At 37.0% G+C, this 18,228-nt stretch overlaps 1 protein-coding gene across 1 annotated transcript in view; it reads right to left on the minus strand.

The window, feature by feature from the left end:
- The window catches only part of LOC133646015 (stAR-related lipid transfer protein 9-like), a 67,172-nt gene that overhangs the window by 17,237 nt on the left and 31,707 nt on the right, over positions 1-18,228 (minus strand). Inside the window, exons 4-6 of the mRNA XM_062040958.1 lie at positions 5,178-5,294; positions 671-703; positions 544-605 (exon numbers count right to left, since the gene is read on the minus strand). Of these exons, the coding sequence (XP_061896942.1) occupies positions 544-605; positions 671-703; positions 5,178-5,294 (212 nt within the window). The remainder of the gene's footprint in view (positions 1-543; positions 606-670; positions 704-5,177; positions 5,295-18,228) is intronic.

Here is an 18,228-nt window from a genome sequence, read left to right on the forward strand (position 1 = left end):
GCCTGTAACTCCCACTAGGAAGGTCGTAGAGACATGAAACAAAAACCTCTATGTAGGTCTGACTTAGAGCTACATTTTAACACTGACCACTTAGGACTAGCACCTGCCAAAGATGCGGACCCGACCAACGCTGCTAGCAGCTTTAATTTATTTTTATATTTTTTGGACCAAAACCCTTTGGGGTCCCCGGGATCAAGCCTGAGTGGAAGCCCGAATGTATATTTTTTATACATATATTGTATTGGTTTTTAAAATAAATAATATCAAAATGGCCCCTGCTAGCTTTGATTTTTCAATGTGCGGCCCTCAGTGGAAAAAGTTTGGACACCCCTGGCGTAGAAGAAACTTGGTAATCCTGCTTTTGTCGCAGTGAAAAACAATCACAATGTTTAGTTTTGGTTGACTGACAAGGTTTACGAACCCCTTCAGCCAGAACTAGAAAAACACGTTCATGATATGCATTTCATTGCCTGAAGCTGTGCGGGTGTTTGGATTTCATCAGCAGTAAAAGGGGAAGAAAGCAAAAACACTTTGAGATATTACCTGATCTCCACTCTGCTGGAGTTCTGCCCGTCGGGAAGTGGATCCTGAGACCTGAAGAGGCCCTTTAAGGACAGAAGAGATGCTATGTAGCGCAAATTAACTAAGAAAAGCTCAAACATTTGTGTACCTGACAGATGCGAGGAGTCAAACCAGTGGAGTCCTGTTGTCACACAAAACAATAACCATTGTGTTAGAGCACAGGTGTCCATACAAAGAACGCATAAAACATTAAAAAAAAACTATATAGGAACAGATGGATCTGAAATTGATCCAGAGATAATAAATGACTAAACATTTTAATGACTGAGACCCATCCAGGTCCCCAGTACCTAACTTGAGGGAAGCCCTAAAGTAAAAAAAAACACAAAAAAACTGATATATTATATTAAACTTAGACTTCCTATTTATTATCATTTAAATTTGAACTTTAGAGCAGAAATTTAAAAAAAAAAAAAAAAAAAAAAAAAAAAAACATTTTTTTTTTTTTTTTTTTTTTTAAATGAAATCAACATAAAAACCACAATATATACATTATATATCAATATACATCAATACAGTCTGCAGGGATACAGTCCGTAAGCACACATGATTGTATTTATTTATGTAAAAAAAAAAAAAAAAAAAAATTTTAAAAAAATTTAAATACCCCCCCACCGGTCCGTGGGACAAATTTTCAAGCGTTGACCGGTCCGCAGCTACAAAAAGGTTGGGGACCACTGCTTTAGAGTACAGATAAGAATGACATTTTGTTGCATTATCTAGGGGTGTAACGGTACACAAAAATTTCGGTTCGGTAAGTAGCTCGGTTTAGAGGTCACGGTTCGGTTCATTTTCGGTACAGTAAGAAAACAACAAAATATACATTTTTTGGGTTATTTATTTACCAAATTTGCAAAATCTTCCACCAGAAAATATTTTTCTTAGTGTAATATTTGATGTGAAGTAATGGGAACCTTGGATAGGTCAATAATTCATAATAACATTGATTTTGATTAGGGATGTCCGATAATGGCTTTTTGCCGATATCCGATATTCCGATATTGTCCAACTCTTTAATTACCGATACCGATATCAACCGATATATACAGTCGTGGAATTAACACATTATTATGCCTAATTTGGACAACCAGGTATGGTGAAGATAAGGTACTTTTTTAAAAAAATGAATAAAATAAAATAAGATAAATAAATTAAAAACATTTTCTTGAATAAAAAAGAAAGTAAAACAATATAAAAACAGTTACAAGAAACTAGTAATGAATGAAAATGAGTAAAATTAAGTGTTAAAGGTTAGTATTATTAGTGGAGCAGCAGCACGCACAATCATGTGTGCTTACGGACTGTATCCCTTGCAGACTGTATTGATATATATTGATATATAATGTAGGAAGCAGAATATTAATAACAGAAAGAAACAACCCTTTTGTGTGAATGAGTGTAAATGGGGGTGGGAGGTTTTTTGGGTTGGTGCACTAATTGTAAGTGTATCTTGTGTTTTTTATGTGGATTAAATTTTTAAAAAAAAAAAACTAAAAAAAAACACGATACTGATAATAAAAAAAACGATACCGATAATTTCCGATATCACATTTTAACGCATTTATCGGCCGATAATATCGGCAGACCGATATTATCGGACATCTCTAATTTTGATTCAATATTATGTTTTGAGCAATGACAGTTTGAAAGAAAAAAAAACAGCTTTGTTTTATTAGTCAACATTGCAACTTTTTCTAAATGACATTTAACCTTTTAAGCTTTTTTTATTTCACTTTTGTTATGTTTTTGTTTATTTGAATAGTATTTTTAGAATGTGCCGTGGGCCTTTAAAACATTAGCTGTGGGCCGCAAATGGCCTCCGGGGCACACTTTTGACACCCCTGCTATAGATAATAACAAATTAAATGTGATAAATCTATGGATACAAAGCAGATGCGCGTTTATCATAACTCTCTCTCTCTCTGCCCCTCCCTCACCAATGCTGCTGTTTGTTTTGTTTTTAACCCCTTCTTAACCCTGAACGTACATTGAAAATACACGCAACCCTAACTCAAAATGCCGGACATTTGAGGCATTTAAGAAACGCCGCAAAAGAGGATATGTCCGGTGAAAAGAGGAGGTATGGTCAGTCTATCCTAGCCCGTTAGCTGCTAGCATGCCGTGTGTTGTGCCTCGGTGTGCATTGTTTACACAACGTGCGTTACGCTACTTAATATGTCCGTGTGGAAACTCGTTTGGTACACCTCCGAACCGAACCGGAACCCCCGTACCGAAACGGTTCAATACAAATACACGTACCGTAACACCCCTAGCATTAGCTCATGGAAGTGCAGGATAAAAAAATCAATAAGGTTCAGATGTAAATAAATAGATTACTGTACAGATAAATATATTGCACTTTTGCATATGCATCCACGTTTATGAATGTATGTTATATTGTCTTTATATTCCAGCCAGTTACCGTATTTTTCGGAGTATAAGCTGCACCGGCCAAAAATGCATAATAAAGAAGGAAAAAAACATATATAAGTCGCACTGGAGTATAAGTCGCATTTTTTGGGGAAATGTATTTGATAAAAGCCAACACCAAGAATAGACATTTGAAAGGCAATTTAAAATAAATAAAGAATAGTGAACAACAGGCTGAATAAGTGTACGTTATATGAGGCATAAATAACTAGGGATGATACTCGAAACCGGTTTTCCCGGTTGTTTGATAAGAAATGAACTGAATCCTCGGACTCGAATCCCTTTTTGAGAACCGGTACCCGTTATCGAGACCACTATAGTAAAGAAAAAGAGTTGGTTCTTTATTTAAATCCCTCGGAACGAATCCCGTCCCGACCAGAAATGCTCCGTGAGACATGACAAGAAATGACGTCACGTAGCTCAGTCATTAGGCGCAGATAGCGAAAGCAGGAAAACAATGGGCGGGAAAAAGCGCTCCAAGGTGTAATAAAGTTCAAAACAAAAGCTATAATCCATCGAATAACTTTACTGAGAGATTTGAGCAGGGTAAAACACATGACCAACACTTTTACCACCCACCGGAAACATAGCAACCAGGCTAGCAACGCACCTCCTTTACGGCAGCTGTCGCAACGTTCTTAAAGCAACCGCAGCACATACATATATATACAACATATCTCCCTTTTTAACTTTTGTTTTTCTTTCCTTGTAAACAAAACAAAATCACACTGTAGATGTGTTGTCTGTCTAATTATAAATAATGCAGACGAGGCGTGTTGGCTGAGTTCTTGACGCTTACTTTCACAGCGTGCTCATAACGTCATTCTTAGCTGCCGGGTGGCGACATGCAACAACACTTTTCGGGGCTACCGCGCATGCTCGTAACTCCCGTTGCATGCTGGGTAGTGTAGTTGTTATATTCCCTAGCTCATAACATCTTTCCCCCTATAAAGAAATAATGTTAACTCAATAAAGTGTATTTCTTTTTTAGCTTTAACTTTTCATTTTTTAGCATTGTAGCCACATTTGCAAACAACTTTTCTCTTCATAGAATTTTCTTTCAATAAAGAAATAAAGTGCAAAAATGTCAAAGCATCATAACAAACAGTTATGTTCCAATAGCAGCAGAAGTGCACTTTTTGGAGAGCTGTATTATTTTCAGTTTTGTGCCCAAGGGACTGATTTTATTTAACACTATATTATTATTTATACACCTATAGTGATCACAGAGACAGCTTGTTTTTGTGTTACTGTATATATTTGTTTCTCTGAAAAATCCCACTTAATATACTTTGGGTAACAACAGTCAATATTTATTTATTATTATTTTTTTTTTTAGGGGGGTAACAGTCAATATTTATTTATTTATTAGATTAAATTGTTTTCTTACATAATAAAAGTGAGCTTTTGTCAAACCAAATATTGTGTGTTTTTTTCCATATACAACAACCTATCTGGACTCCATAAGAGAATCGATAAGGAATCGGTTCGATAAGAGGATTCGATAATAGACTCAAACTCGATAATTTCTTATCAAACATCATCCCTATAAATAACCAACTGAGAAGGTGCCTGGTATGTTAACGTAACATATTATGGTAAGAGTCATTCAAATAACTATAACATATAGAACATGCTATACGTTTACCAAACAATCTGTCACTCCTAATCACTAAATCCCATGAAATCTTATACGTCTAGTCTCTTACGTGAATGACATCAAAAATATTATTTGATATTTTACGCTAATGTGTTAATAATTTCACACATAAGTCGTGAAAAAAACTGCGACTTATTGTCCGAAATATACGGTAATCCATTTTTGGGGGGGAATTGAGGGGATTATTATGATGTTTTGAAACTTATATATCAGTTTTGAAAATGAAAAATATCCAAATGGCCCCTGAATGCTTTCATTTACCGGTGTGTGGAAAAAGTCTGGACACACCTGTGTTAGAATATCAACCTTTCACACAGAAATATAACAGAGCATTTACCATGAATTGATGTACGTGGACCCCGACTTAAACAAGTTGTAAAAACTTATCGGAGTGTTACCATTTAGTGGTCAATTGTACAGAATATGTACTTCACTGTGCAATCTACTAATAAAAGTCTCAATTAATCCATCAATCAAGCAAGATCCGCCCCCTTTTCCCCCTCACCTGTGTTCCCATCATGGTGTAAGTCTTTCCGGACCCCGTCTGGCCGTAAGCAAACAGACACACGTTGTATCCCTGAGAAGCCGCGGCCAGCACCGACACACCCAAGTCCTGGAACACCTGAGGAGAGAACACGAGTGTAGGTTTCACCGTCACAACGTCTTGCTTTACCAAGATGTTTGCCTGCGGAGCGGCCAGGTGGGTTTCATGTTGTGTGTCAACACGCGTGCACCGGGACTTGGTGGGACAAATAAACGTGGACTAAAAGTGTAGCGTAGCCATGTGGGGAGAAGGCCACTCCAAATAATCACTCACACCTCCTTTGTTTTCACCTCTTGGTGGTTTTACACTCCAAACATGACTTTATTTTCACAAAGTCAAAATGGTGGACATTTAAAGAGCAAACAAAGTGAAGATGGCCTCACCCACGTACACTATATTGCCAAAAGTATTTGGCCACCTGCCTTGACTCACATATGAACTTGAAGTGCCATCCCATTCCTAACCCATAGGGTTCAATATGACCATTTGCAGCTGTTACAGCTTCCACTCTTCTGGGAAGGCTGTCCACAAGGCTGCGGAGTGTGTTTATAGCAATTTTCCACCATTCTTCCAAGAGCGCATTGGTGAGGTCACACACTGGCTCTCAGTCTCCGTTCTAATTCATACCCAAAGGTGTTCTATCAGGTTTCAGGTCAAGACTCTGTGCAGGCCAGTCAAGTTCATCCACAGCAGACTCTGTCATCCATGTTTTTTATGGACCTGGCTTTGTGCACTGGTGTATAGTCATGTTGGAAGAGGAAGGGGCCCACTCCAAACTGTTCCCACAAAGTTGGGAGCATGGAATTGTCCAAAATGTTTTGGTATCTTGGAGCATTCAAAGTTCCTTTCACTGGAACTAAGGCCTGAAAAACAACAAATATATACAAACCCCGTTTCCATATGAGTTGGGAAATGGTGTTAGATGTAAATATAAACAGAATACAATGATTTGCAAATCATTTTCAAGCCATATTCAGTTGAATATGCTACAAAGACAACATATTTGATGTTCAAACTCATAAACATTTTTTGCAAATAATCATTAACTTTATAATTTGATGGCAGCAACACGTGACAAAGAAGTTGGGAAAGGTGGCAATAAATACTGATAAAGTTGAGGAATGCTCATCAAACACTTATTTGGAACATCCCACAGGTGTGCAGGCTAATTGGGAACAGGTGGGTGCCATGATTGGGTGTAAAAGTAGATTCCATGAAATGCTCAGTCATTCACAAACAAGGATGGGGCGAGGGTCACCACTTTGTCAACAAATGCCTGAGCAAATTGTTGAACAGTTTAAGAAAAACCTTTCTCAAGCAGCTATTGCAAGGAATTTAGGGATTTCACCATCTACGCTCCGTAATATCATCAAAGAGAATCTGGAGAAATCACTGCAGGTAAGCAGCTAAGCCCGTGACCTTCCATCCCTCAGGCTGTACTGCATCAACAAGCCACATCAGTGTGTAAAGGATATCACCACATGGAACACTTCAGAAACCCACTGTCAGTAACTACAGTCGGTCGCTACATCTGTAAGTGCAAGTTAAAACTCTCCTATGCAAGGCGAAAACCTGTGGATTTAAAGGGATAAAAAGGGATAAAAAGTCAAAGATTATGGTTCAAAGTTAAAAGTAATAAAGATAAAAGCAAAGTTGAAGGATAAAAATGTTAAAACTTTACACGTTTAATTACTTAATCGTTCACTCAATTAATCATTTAACTAATCATGCAATTAAGTAATCAATCATGTAAATTCATTACCATGATGGAACTGAGTAAATCCACCAAACGGAGTAAAGGTAAGTAAAAGGTAAGTATAATTAGCTTAATTAATAAGGTAGCTTAATTAGTAAGGTAAGTATAAAGGTAAGTATAATTAGCTTAACTTTAAGCAAAAGTTTTAACATTTTTATCCTTCAACTTTGCTTTTATCTTTATTACTTTTAACTTTGAACCATAATCTTTGACTTTTTATCCCTTTAAATTGAGCTTATTTAACAATTCAATTAACTCAAGCTTTTTAATTATCAAACAGTAAGAAAATACCCAGATGCAATCAATGCTCAAGGTTGGAGTAAATTTGCTGTGGTTCAAACTAAAAACAATTTAAGACAGGTAAGTAAACCAACATGTCAAGGTGAGTTTTAACAAATAAGCATTTCAGCATATTGCAAAGTGGGTATATTCACCGACCATTGGTGTGTTGGAAGTCTTTTAAAGATGGATCTTGTAGATTTTTGCGTCTTGCCGCTCTGCTTGCTTGCATGAAATGAGACAGCACCACCATTCCTTAACAGCTGCCTTGAATCAGCCAATTGGTGGCCATCTTGACCTTGGTGTTCTGGGAAATGTAGTTCTTTCTGGTACTTCACCAAGGAGTAAGATTAAGGAGGAGACAGCTCCTTACTTCCAGGGCAGGGACACTTCATTCACACTGAGTTTCAACTCCACAAACAGAGGTATGCCTTCTCCATTGAAGCCAATATGAAATAGCTCTGTTTTCATCTCATTATTCCACAGTATTCTGGACATTCATTGCATTATGGAGAAAGAAGCTGAGCAAGCAAAGAAGAAAGTTGTCGGTGCGACGCGGATATTTTGCGAGGGAAGTCAGCAACACAACACAGTCGGTGTTTCATTGTTTACATTCCCCAAAGATGCAGTCAAGATCGAAGAACTCGGACAACAGAGACTCTAACCAGGAGGACTTTGACTTGGATACACAGACGCAGACACCGTGAGTACGTAGCTGTGCTTCCAAACATTTGATCGCTTGCTATAACTAGCTCGAGCTAGGAGCTAGGAGCTAGCATAACAAACACCTAGGTGTTTGTTATGCGGGATTAATTTGTGGCATATTAAATATAAGCCTGGTTGTGTTGTGGCTAATAGAGTATATATATGTCTTGTGTTTATTTACTGTTGTAGTCATTCCCAGCTGAATATCAGGTCCCACCCGCGCGCTTCCAAACATTTGATCGCTTGCCCGTACGTGCGTGTCACGTACGTAACTTTGGTTAAATATATAAGCTTTATGAACCTTGGGTTAGGTGAACGGTCCTTTGGGCTGAGTGAGTGTGTGTTGTGCAGGTGTTTGAATTGTATTGGCGGGTTATATATACGGGATCCCGTCCATATTACCCGCTCGAGCTATATATAACTAGCTTGAGCTAGGAGCTAGGAGCTAGCATAACAAACACCTAGGTGTTTTTATGCAGGATTAATTTGTGGCATATTAAATATAAGCCTGGTAGTGTTGTGGCTAATAGAGTATATATATGTCTTGTGTTTATTTACTGTTGTAGTCATTCCCAGCTGAATATCAGGTCCCACCCGCCTCTCACAGCATCTTCCCTATCTGAATCGCTTCCACTGCCCTCTAGTCCTTCACTTGCACTTTCCTCATCCACAAATCTTTCATCCTCGCTCAAATTAATGGGGAAATTGTCGCTTTCTCGGTCCGAATCTCTCTCACTTCATGCGGCCATCATTGTAAACAATAGGGAACTTTGCGTATATGTTCAACTGACTACGTCACGCTACTTCCGGTAGGTGCAAGCCTTTTTTTTTATCAGATACCAAAAGTTGCGATCTTTATCGTCGTTGTTTTATACTAAATCCTTTCAGCAAAAATATGGCAATATCGCGAAATGATCAAGTATGACACATAGAATAGATCTGCTATCCCCGTTTAAATAAATAAAAATTCATTTCAGTAGGCCTTTAATAAACAATAAAAAAACATGAAAATAATTTCCTGATGTGGATTGACTGGCAATCCAAACACTCTGTTCAAAAGGTAACACATGCTTGCGAAAAGGTGGTAGAGGGAAACTAACAACCCGGTCTAGAGCAGACCTGAGACTTGGCATGGTCTTCCTCACAAACCATAACAGAGGGGCCCCCCCCCAGGCTGGGGTGTGGCCCCGGTGGGGTAAGTACACATTGGAGAAGGGGAGGAATGCTCTTAAAAGTTGCTACAATCCCCAAAAGATCAAACACAGGCATACTTTCAACACACCTCCCGTGTGCGAGTACGAGTCCAGAAGCTGGGCTTACAAAGCAACGGGGATGAGTTTAGGTTGGACTTGGTTTAAAGCTCTTGTGAAAGACCTCACCAAACACCCTGAGAGTCCACTGGAGCTTTTAGGAGCGTGTGAAACAATGTCTGCACTGCAAAAAGTGAAATCTAAGTAAGATTGAATATGTTAAATAAGGCTGATATTTGCTTATTTTCTGTCTGATAAGATCATTCTTCTCACTAAGCAGATTTTATGTTTGAGTGTTTTACTTGTTTTAAGTGTTTTGGTCCTAAATGATGTCAGTAAGATATTACAGCTGAGATTTGATGAGCTATATTGAGTAAAACATGCTTGAAACTAGAACATCAACTGTTGTGTCATCAACACTCATAAGTACAAAACTACTTTTTTAAAGTAATCATTTCTTATTTCAAGCATGGAAAAAAAATCATGATGCCGAGCGCATATCATTATGTCAAGATAATGGCACTAGCGTTTACTTTTTTAAGAACATTTTTCAACATATTGAGCAAAAAGGTCAATTTTTTTTTTCTACCAAGAAAAGTGCACTTGTTATTAGTGAGAATATACTTATTTTAAGGTATTTTTGGGTTAATTGAAGTTAGCTAATTTTACTTGTTTTGGAAAGTCTTGACAAGCCGAATTTTCTTGTTCTATTGGCAGATAATTTTGCTTAGTTCAAATAAAATACCCCTCATTTTTGTATTTTTTTTTTTTTTTTTAACTGACTTTTTGCCGTGCGCAAAATGAAAAAAATGAAAGCATGCGGGGAACATTTGGATATTTCTCATTTTCAAACCTAATATAATACATGCAGTGTTTCCCATAAACTGCCAAGATACCTGTGGCGGTGGGGGCGTGGCTATGGGCGTGGTCACCATGACATCATCGAGTAATTTGCATAATTTACTACAATAATATGATTTTCTCTAAAAAGGCTCCAAAAAATGTATACTTACTAATGAATGATAACAGTTTTGTTTTAAACGTCCATCCATCCATCCATTTTACAATATAATTACAACACTTTATGTACATATTTATATACAGATTTGAACAATAAGTTATTCACTGAAATATATTTATTAATTGTGGTTCTTACAAAAAATATATCTTATAAAATATAAAAGCTAAAATGTCTCTTAAAGCTCTGCCCCTTTAATTAGTGCATACTAAATCATTTAACTTTAGCCTACTACTACAACCATATTATTTACCAGCAACATAAAGTGAAACAGAGGCAGAGGTGTCCTGCCACAGTCAGTAACAAATAAACAGAAAACAGTAGTGGTCAAATACAAATAAGGCAACAAGAGAAGTATCCTACACTTCTCTTTTGTAAAGTAAATCTGAACAGCCGATACGGGCATCTACATCAACTATATGATTTGCCTGAGAAGCTGGACAGGACAAATAATATATATATATATTTTATTTTTATTTGTGGTGGACGTAATTCTTTCGTGGCGGGCCGCCACAAATAAATAAATGTGTGGGAAACACTGATATCGATTCCCTCAAGTTTGTTCCTGGGGATCTCAAATGGTCTCAGTCATAAAAATGTTATGTCATATTTCTTTTAAACACTTCAATCCCTAGATCAGTGTTTTCCAACCACTGTGCCGTGGCACACTAGTGTGCCGTAAAATACAGTCTGGTGTGCCGTGGGAGATTAGGTAATTTCACCTAATTGGGTTAAAAATATTTTTTGCAAACAGGTAATTATAATCCACAAATAATGTGCCGTAGTTGAGAGTGTGCACTGTCTCGAGCAGTGGTCCCCAACCTTTTTTGCACCACGCACCGGTTGAATGTAGGCATTATTTTCAGGGACCGGCTTCCCACTTGTGAACAATACAAGTCACTATAACTCTGAATTAGTGGGAGCCCTGTGAACTTGTTTCTTTGCAATGAGATGCTGATGGAAATCAGCCTTTGGCTACAATTAATCCTACACAGGACAAAAGACAGGAACTAAAACAAAAGGAAAGTGTGCCGATTGCACGAGCGGTTATGCCTGGTTCACACCAACGGCGCTTGCCGCGCTTTAAAGCGGCGAGCAAAGCGCCGTCATTTTTGTAAATGTTTCCACGAATATCCCGATCTCCGAAGTAATGTTATGCTTTGATATGCTCTGATACGAATTAGTTGCCGCTTTGTTACCGTTCCTCACGATTTGATGCCGCTTTGATACGCTTTAAATCACGCTTTGATACGTTTTATTACGCTTTATTGAACTTTATTACGCTTTGATGCGATCCTGACGCTTTAAATCAAGCTCTGACACGATTATCAAGCTCTGTTGTGCATTGTTACAACAAAAATAAGAAAAAAAATGTGAAAAACTCAGTATACTAAGTTTTCCCCACATTTTTTTTGATTTATCTATTTATTTGATTTCTCTTTTTGTTTTATTATATACAGGATAATACACATAATGTAATAAAAAAGAGAAATATGATAAACAAATAAGTAAAAAAAAATGTGAAAAACTCAGTATACTGTTTTCCACACATTTTATATATATTTATTTATATATATATTATATTCATTTATTATTTATTTATATATATATTATATTCATTTATTATTTATTTATATATATATTATATTCATTTATTTTTTCAATTTCTCTTTTTTCCCCCCGTTATATTATCTTTTATATCTTCATTTCTTTTATTTCTTTGTCATCTTAATAAATATCTATCTTTCATTTCTTATGCTGGTTGACAATAATAAAAGGCATTTCTTTTATTTTTTATATTCATTTATTTTTTCAATTTCTCTTTTTTTCCTCCGTTATATTATGTTTTATATCTTCATTTCTTTGTCATCTTAATAAATATCTATCTTTCATTTCTTATGCTAGTTGACAATAATAAAAGGCATTTCTTTTAAACGTAACATATTGTCTTTATTATTAACATTTTCATACAGAAAAATGATAGACAGTAATGTCAAAGTGCAACATCAAACGGCAGAAGTACAGAAACAATGATCATGGTATAAAAAAGGCAATGATGCAAAAGAGAATGGATTTGTAATCCCGTGTTGCTTTTACATAAAGTTTCAATGTCACTAGTCAATATCACAGTCACTTCCTATTGAGCTTTGAACCAAGATCTGTTAAGCTTTCCTACGCTTTGAGTCAAGCTTTGTCAGGCTTTGATACGCTCTCGGCGCTTTATTCCATTCTTGACAGAGCGCAGAATTTTTTTAAACCGTTTAAAAAATTTTGGGGAACTTGCCGCATGTCCCGCTTCACTACAAGCTTTCCCACCATCCATTAGGACCCTCACGCTTTAATCACGCTTTAATCACTCTTTAATCACGCTTTAACGCCGCTTTGCATGCCGCTTTAAAGCGCCGTTGGTGTGAACCTAGCATTAAGGACTATAAAACTTAATGCAGGAAACATACGCTAACACTTAACATGGACTATGGCATGGAACAAACAAGACTTACTGTGGCATGAAACGAGCAACTAGCAAAAACTTGGGATTGGACATGAAAATGAGGAGCATGAACTAAGCATGAAACAAGCAATGACGCCAGGCCGACTGACAGGCAAAGACAGGCTTAAATACTGGTCTCTTGATTAGAGCAGGTGCGTGTCCCGAACACCAGAGGCAGGTGAAACTAATAGGTCGCCATGGAAACTAAAACAAACAAAGGTGCATAAAAACAGGAACTAATGAAGTCTTAAACTAACAGAAAATAACAAAAAACATGATCCAGACCGCAGATCATGACACAATGTGTCACATTTATATTTGATATGTTCATTAATGTGCATTGTATCATGTCACAAAGTTATAACAACTTCCTATGAGGAGTTTTATTGTACATCATTGGTGTGTCTAGTGCACAGGTGTCAAACTCAAGCCCCGTGGGCCAGATGTGGCCCTCCATCTCATATTATATGGCCCGCAAAAGCTTGGAAATAATATGTGTCAATAAAATACCTTATATTTTCTTTCTTTACTCTCTTATTTTCTTTCTAAAGGTATTAGGTTTTTTTGTACTTTGACAGGGGAAAAAAATAGTGTCCAATATTGCAACAAATATTATATTATCTAACTTTGTTGGTCAAAATCCAAATAAATACTTAAATATATGCTTAACTTATGGTTTCGAAGCAAGTTATCCATCAATTTGTACACTATAAAAATGACTAATAGATTTTACTGTAAAATTTAGGGAGGTTTTTTTACGGCATATTACTGTAAGTTGAAAAAAAAAAAAACTCATGTTTTTTTTTTTTTTACAGTAAAATTCTGTCGACTGAGCTGTAAGTTTTTTTTTTGTTTTTGTTTTTTAAATCCACGGGTGATGATTTTATGGCACCACATTTTATTATGGTACAAAACTGGCAGATGAGTTGCCAAAATAAAATTAAACAGCGGTACTGTATTTCTTTTTACAGTAATATGTTGTAAAAATAATAATAATAAAATAACACCATATATTTTACAGTAAAAGTCTGGCAACTAAACTGCCAGTTTTTTCTGTAAAAACAGTGGTCAAATCCACAGATTTGTTGTACTCTTTACGTTAAAAAAAAAAAGTAAAATATTTACACTACCGTTCAAAAGTTGTAAATGTCCTTATTTTTGAAGGAAAAGCACTGTACTTTTCAATGAAGATAACTTTAAACTAGTCTTAACTTGAAAGAAATACACTCTATACATTGCTAATGTGCTAAATGACTATTCTAGCTGCAAATGTCTGCTTTTTGGTGCAATATCTACATAGGTGTATAGAGGCCCATTTCCAGCAACTATCACTCCAGTGTTCTAATGGTACAATGTGTTTGCTCATTGGCTCAGAAGGCTAATTGATGATTAGAAAACCCTTGTGCAATCATGTTCACACATCTGAAAACACTTTAGCTCGTTACAGAAGCTACAAAACTGACCTTTGAGCAGATTGAGTTTCTGGAGCATCACATTTGTGGGGTCAATTAAACGCTCAAAATGGCTAGAAAAAGAGAACTTTCATCTGAAACTCGACAGTCTATTCTTGTTCTTAGAAATGAAGGCTCAAACACAAAATTGTTTGGGTGACCCCAAACTTTTGAACGGTAGTGTGTGCGTGCTAGTTCTAGTTTTTTTTTAAAAAATTTAATTTTAATACACTGTAGCACTTTGAGGTGGTTTGCTCAATGGAAAGTGCTTTTTACAAATAAAATCTATTATTATTATTAATTATTTTAGAAATGGAATAAATAGCCCTATTATAAAAGTAATAATATTTTTAGAATGTGTTAAAAAAATGAGCTCTGAGCCGCACTTTGGATAGTCTTGAGCGTGCAGACGGCTTGGTCGCCTTGAGAGACTTTATAAACATCAGCATTGACAGGAAGCCGGCGCTCGCTCGTGTACATGCGCTTTTTTTCCACAACAAAACTTTGGTCTTGGAGAAAACAATGGCGGAGGAAAAGCAGCATTTAGCGTTCAGACTTGTGCAGGAAGTTTGCTCCTTTGAGCCTAAACAGTTTGTCACTTAGGATGAATAACCGTGTCACATGCCGAGCATGGAGTCAAAGCACACCTCTCCAAAGAAACAGGAAGTTTTCCTAAAGTGCAGAAGAAATTCAACAAAGTCTCTGTAAGAACTAGCAGCTTTGACTTAATTAGTTTAATTGGATCTTTATAGGTATCAAGTTATCAATATCAGCTTGAAAATAAGCCAATCGGGGCCAAGAGCTGTAGGTTTTAAATCAAAGTTTGGCCAACAGATCATTTTTAAATGGCCTGTGGTACATTCTAAACATTAAAAACAAAAAAGAGCAAAGAGGTGAAATGTAACGAGTAATAACACAAAGCTGCCATTTCTTTGAGGAAAAAGGTCAGAAAACCTCCTGCGGCGCCGTCTTTTCTCCGTCGCGCTACATCACCGGTGTCCAAAGATGGCGCTAACTGTCTTAATGACATTCACACTTTACTTCAGTCAATAACGGAGCAGCATCTCCTCATCCGGAAACAACAACACAGGAAATGTGTCCCGTGGAAAAACCGTCCCGACCGAAAACTCTCTAATAACTAAAGTTCCTTGGGTGAATAATGTGAAGTCACTACACCGGTATGTTTTAGTGCTTCCGTGGTGAGTTTACTGACAGATGTAAGTAAGAACTTTACACTACTTTATATTAGAAATGGCAACATGAATGTCACACAACAAGAAGATAGAGGAAAAAGAAGAAGCGGACTACAAAGGCGGATGCGCGCAATTTTTCAGGACTTATGCAGATCCAACATACAGATCAGCAGGTACCAGAAGGTAAGAAAAAGTTTCATAATATTGCGAAACAAAACGGCAGATATGTCTTACCTTATACACACAGCATAATAATACTCCTATGTTGAAGCACAGTACAATCCATCAAGTGGTTTATGATTGATTGATTGAAACTTTTATTAGTAGACTGCACAGTACGGTACATATTCCGTACAATTGACCACTAAATGGTAACACCCCAATACGTTTTTCAACTTGTTTAAGTCAGGGTCCGTTAATCAATTCACGGTGTGGCTTCATAGCGTACCAAAGTCATACTAAAACATTTTGATAGATTTTTGAACGGCGTGTGTAATGTTCTATATTTTCAATGGAACATATAAAATGTTGGTGTTATTTACTTGAGTCATATTGCAGTCTACACGTATCTCTTTTGTGTGACTGCCATCATATTGCAGTCTACACGTATCTCTTATGTGTGACTGCCATCATATTGCAGTCTACACGTATCTGTTATGTGTGACTGCCATCATATTGCAGTCTACACGTATCTCTTATGTGTGACTGCCATCATATTGCAGTCTACATGTATCTCTTATGTGTGACTGCCATCATATTGCAGTCTACATGTATCTCTTCTGTGTGACTGCCATCATATTGCAGTCTACACATATCTCTTATGTGTGACTGCCATCATATTGCAGTCTACACGTATCTCTTATGTGTGACTGCCATCCTATTGCAGTCTACACGTATCTCTTATGTGTGACTGCCATCATATTGCAGTCTACACGTGTCTCTTATGTGTGACTGCCATCCTATTGCCGTCTACATGTATATCATGACTGTTAGCTGACAACTAGTGCGCAAACCGCTAGCTATCTTAAATGCTAACATGAACACAGTATTTTCCCATTACAAACTTCTTTTTACACTTTTGTAAAAGGTATGAATGTTAAAAAAGACTTTAAAAAGTGCATATTTGTAGTAGGGGACAGTGTGTATGCTTGTAGAGTTAAGTCTATGGAACCGGCCCGTTTGACTGTCAGTATTTTCTGTGGGGAAAATGTTCAAACTTTTCCACATTTAAGAAGCTTCCGGTTGCTTAGGCCACCAGCAGGCCCATCATTTGTCAGTCCCTTTGCAGCCGCTGGGAGAGAGCGCAGAGTAAAGCAGCACGACAGTTGAAGGAGAAAGAAAGTGCAAAAAGAGAGGCGCTCACTTTCTCACAAACAAGTCGACAGCTGCAGGGGGAAGAAAAAAAAGCGGTGGTAAATTTGGCGTTCCAACTCTTTCTGTTCCCTGACAGCTGGCCACGGAGTGAACATGTAAGTGGCCGGAGTTGCACGTCTTGAAGGTTTGTGTGAGATTTAGCATTTAAAGAGGCAGAATGAGGAGGACACAGGAAGCTGTTTGGCTGCACTTCAACAATGCTCTTGTCTGTCACACTTTGTAGCTCACATTAGGAAGGAGGGAGGACTTCGTGTGAGGCAGAAGTGTACAAAATGTGGTAATATCTATTATATACATACATACACACATGTATGTAGGGATGATACTCGAAACCTGTTTCCCCGGTTGTTCGATAAGAAAAGAACCGAGTCCTCGGACTCGAATCCCTTTTTGAGAACCGGTACCCGTTATCGAGACCACTATAGTAAAGAAAAAGAGTTGGTTCTTTATTCGAATCCCTCGGAACGAATCCCATCCCGACCAGAAATGCCCCTTGAGACATCACAAGAAATGACGTCACGTAGCTCGGTCATTAGGCGCAGATAGGGAAAGCAGGAAAACAATGGAATAATAAAGTTCAAAACAAAAAGGTTATAATCCAATGAATAACTTTACTGAGAGATTTGAGCAGGGTACGAACACTTTTACCACCAACCGGAAAAATAGCAACCAGGCTAGCAACGCACCTCCTTTACGGCAGCTGGCGCAACCTTCTTAAAACAACCGCAGCACATACATATATATACAACATATCTCCCTTTTTGAACTTTTGTTTTTCTTTCCTTGTAAACAAAACAAAATCACACTGTATATGTGTTGTCTGTCTAATTATAAATAATGCAGACGAGGCGTGTTGGCTGAGTTCTTGACGTTTACTTTCACGGGTGACGACATGCAACAACACTTTTCGGGGCTACCACGCATGCTCGTCACTCCCGTTGCATGCTGGGTAGTGTAGTTGTTATGTTCCCCCAGCTCATAACATAACATCTTTCCCCCTATAAAGAAAGATTTTAACTCAATAAAGTGTATTTCTTTTTTTAGCTTTAACTTTTCATTTTTTAGCATCGTAACCACATTTGCAAACAACTTTTCTCTTCATAGAATTTTCTTTCAATAAAGAAATAAAGTGCAAAAATGTCAAAACATCATAACAAACAGTTATGTTCCAATAGCAGCAGAAGTGCACTTTTTAGAGAGCTGTATTATTTTCAGTTTTGTGCCCAAGGGACTGATTTTATTTAACACTATAGTATTATTTATACACCTATAGTGATCACAGAGACAGCTTGTTTTTGTGTTACTGTATATATTTGTTTTTCTGAAAAATCCCACTTAATATACTTTGGGTAAAAACAGTCAATATTTTTTTATTTTATTTTATTTTTTTAGGGGGGTAACAGTCAATATTTATTTATTTATTAGATTTTATTTTTTTCTTATATAATAAAAGTGAGCTTTTGTTAAACCAAATATTGTGTGTTTTTTCCCATAT

The sequence above is a fragment of the Entelurus aequoreus genome, linkage group LG03 (assembly GCF_033978785.1).
Source record: "Entelurus aequoreus isolate RoL-2023_Sb linkage group LG03, RoL_Eaeq_v1.1, whole genome shotgun sequence".
Lineage (NCBI taxonomy): Eukaryota > Metazoa > Chordata > Actinopteri > Syngnathiformes > Syngnathidae > Entelurus > Entelurus aequoreus.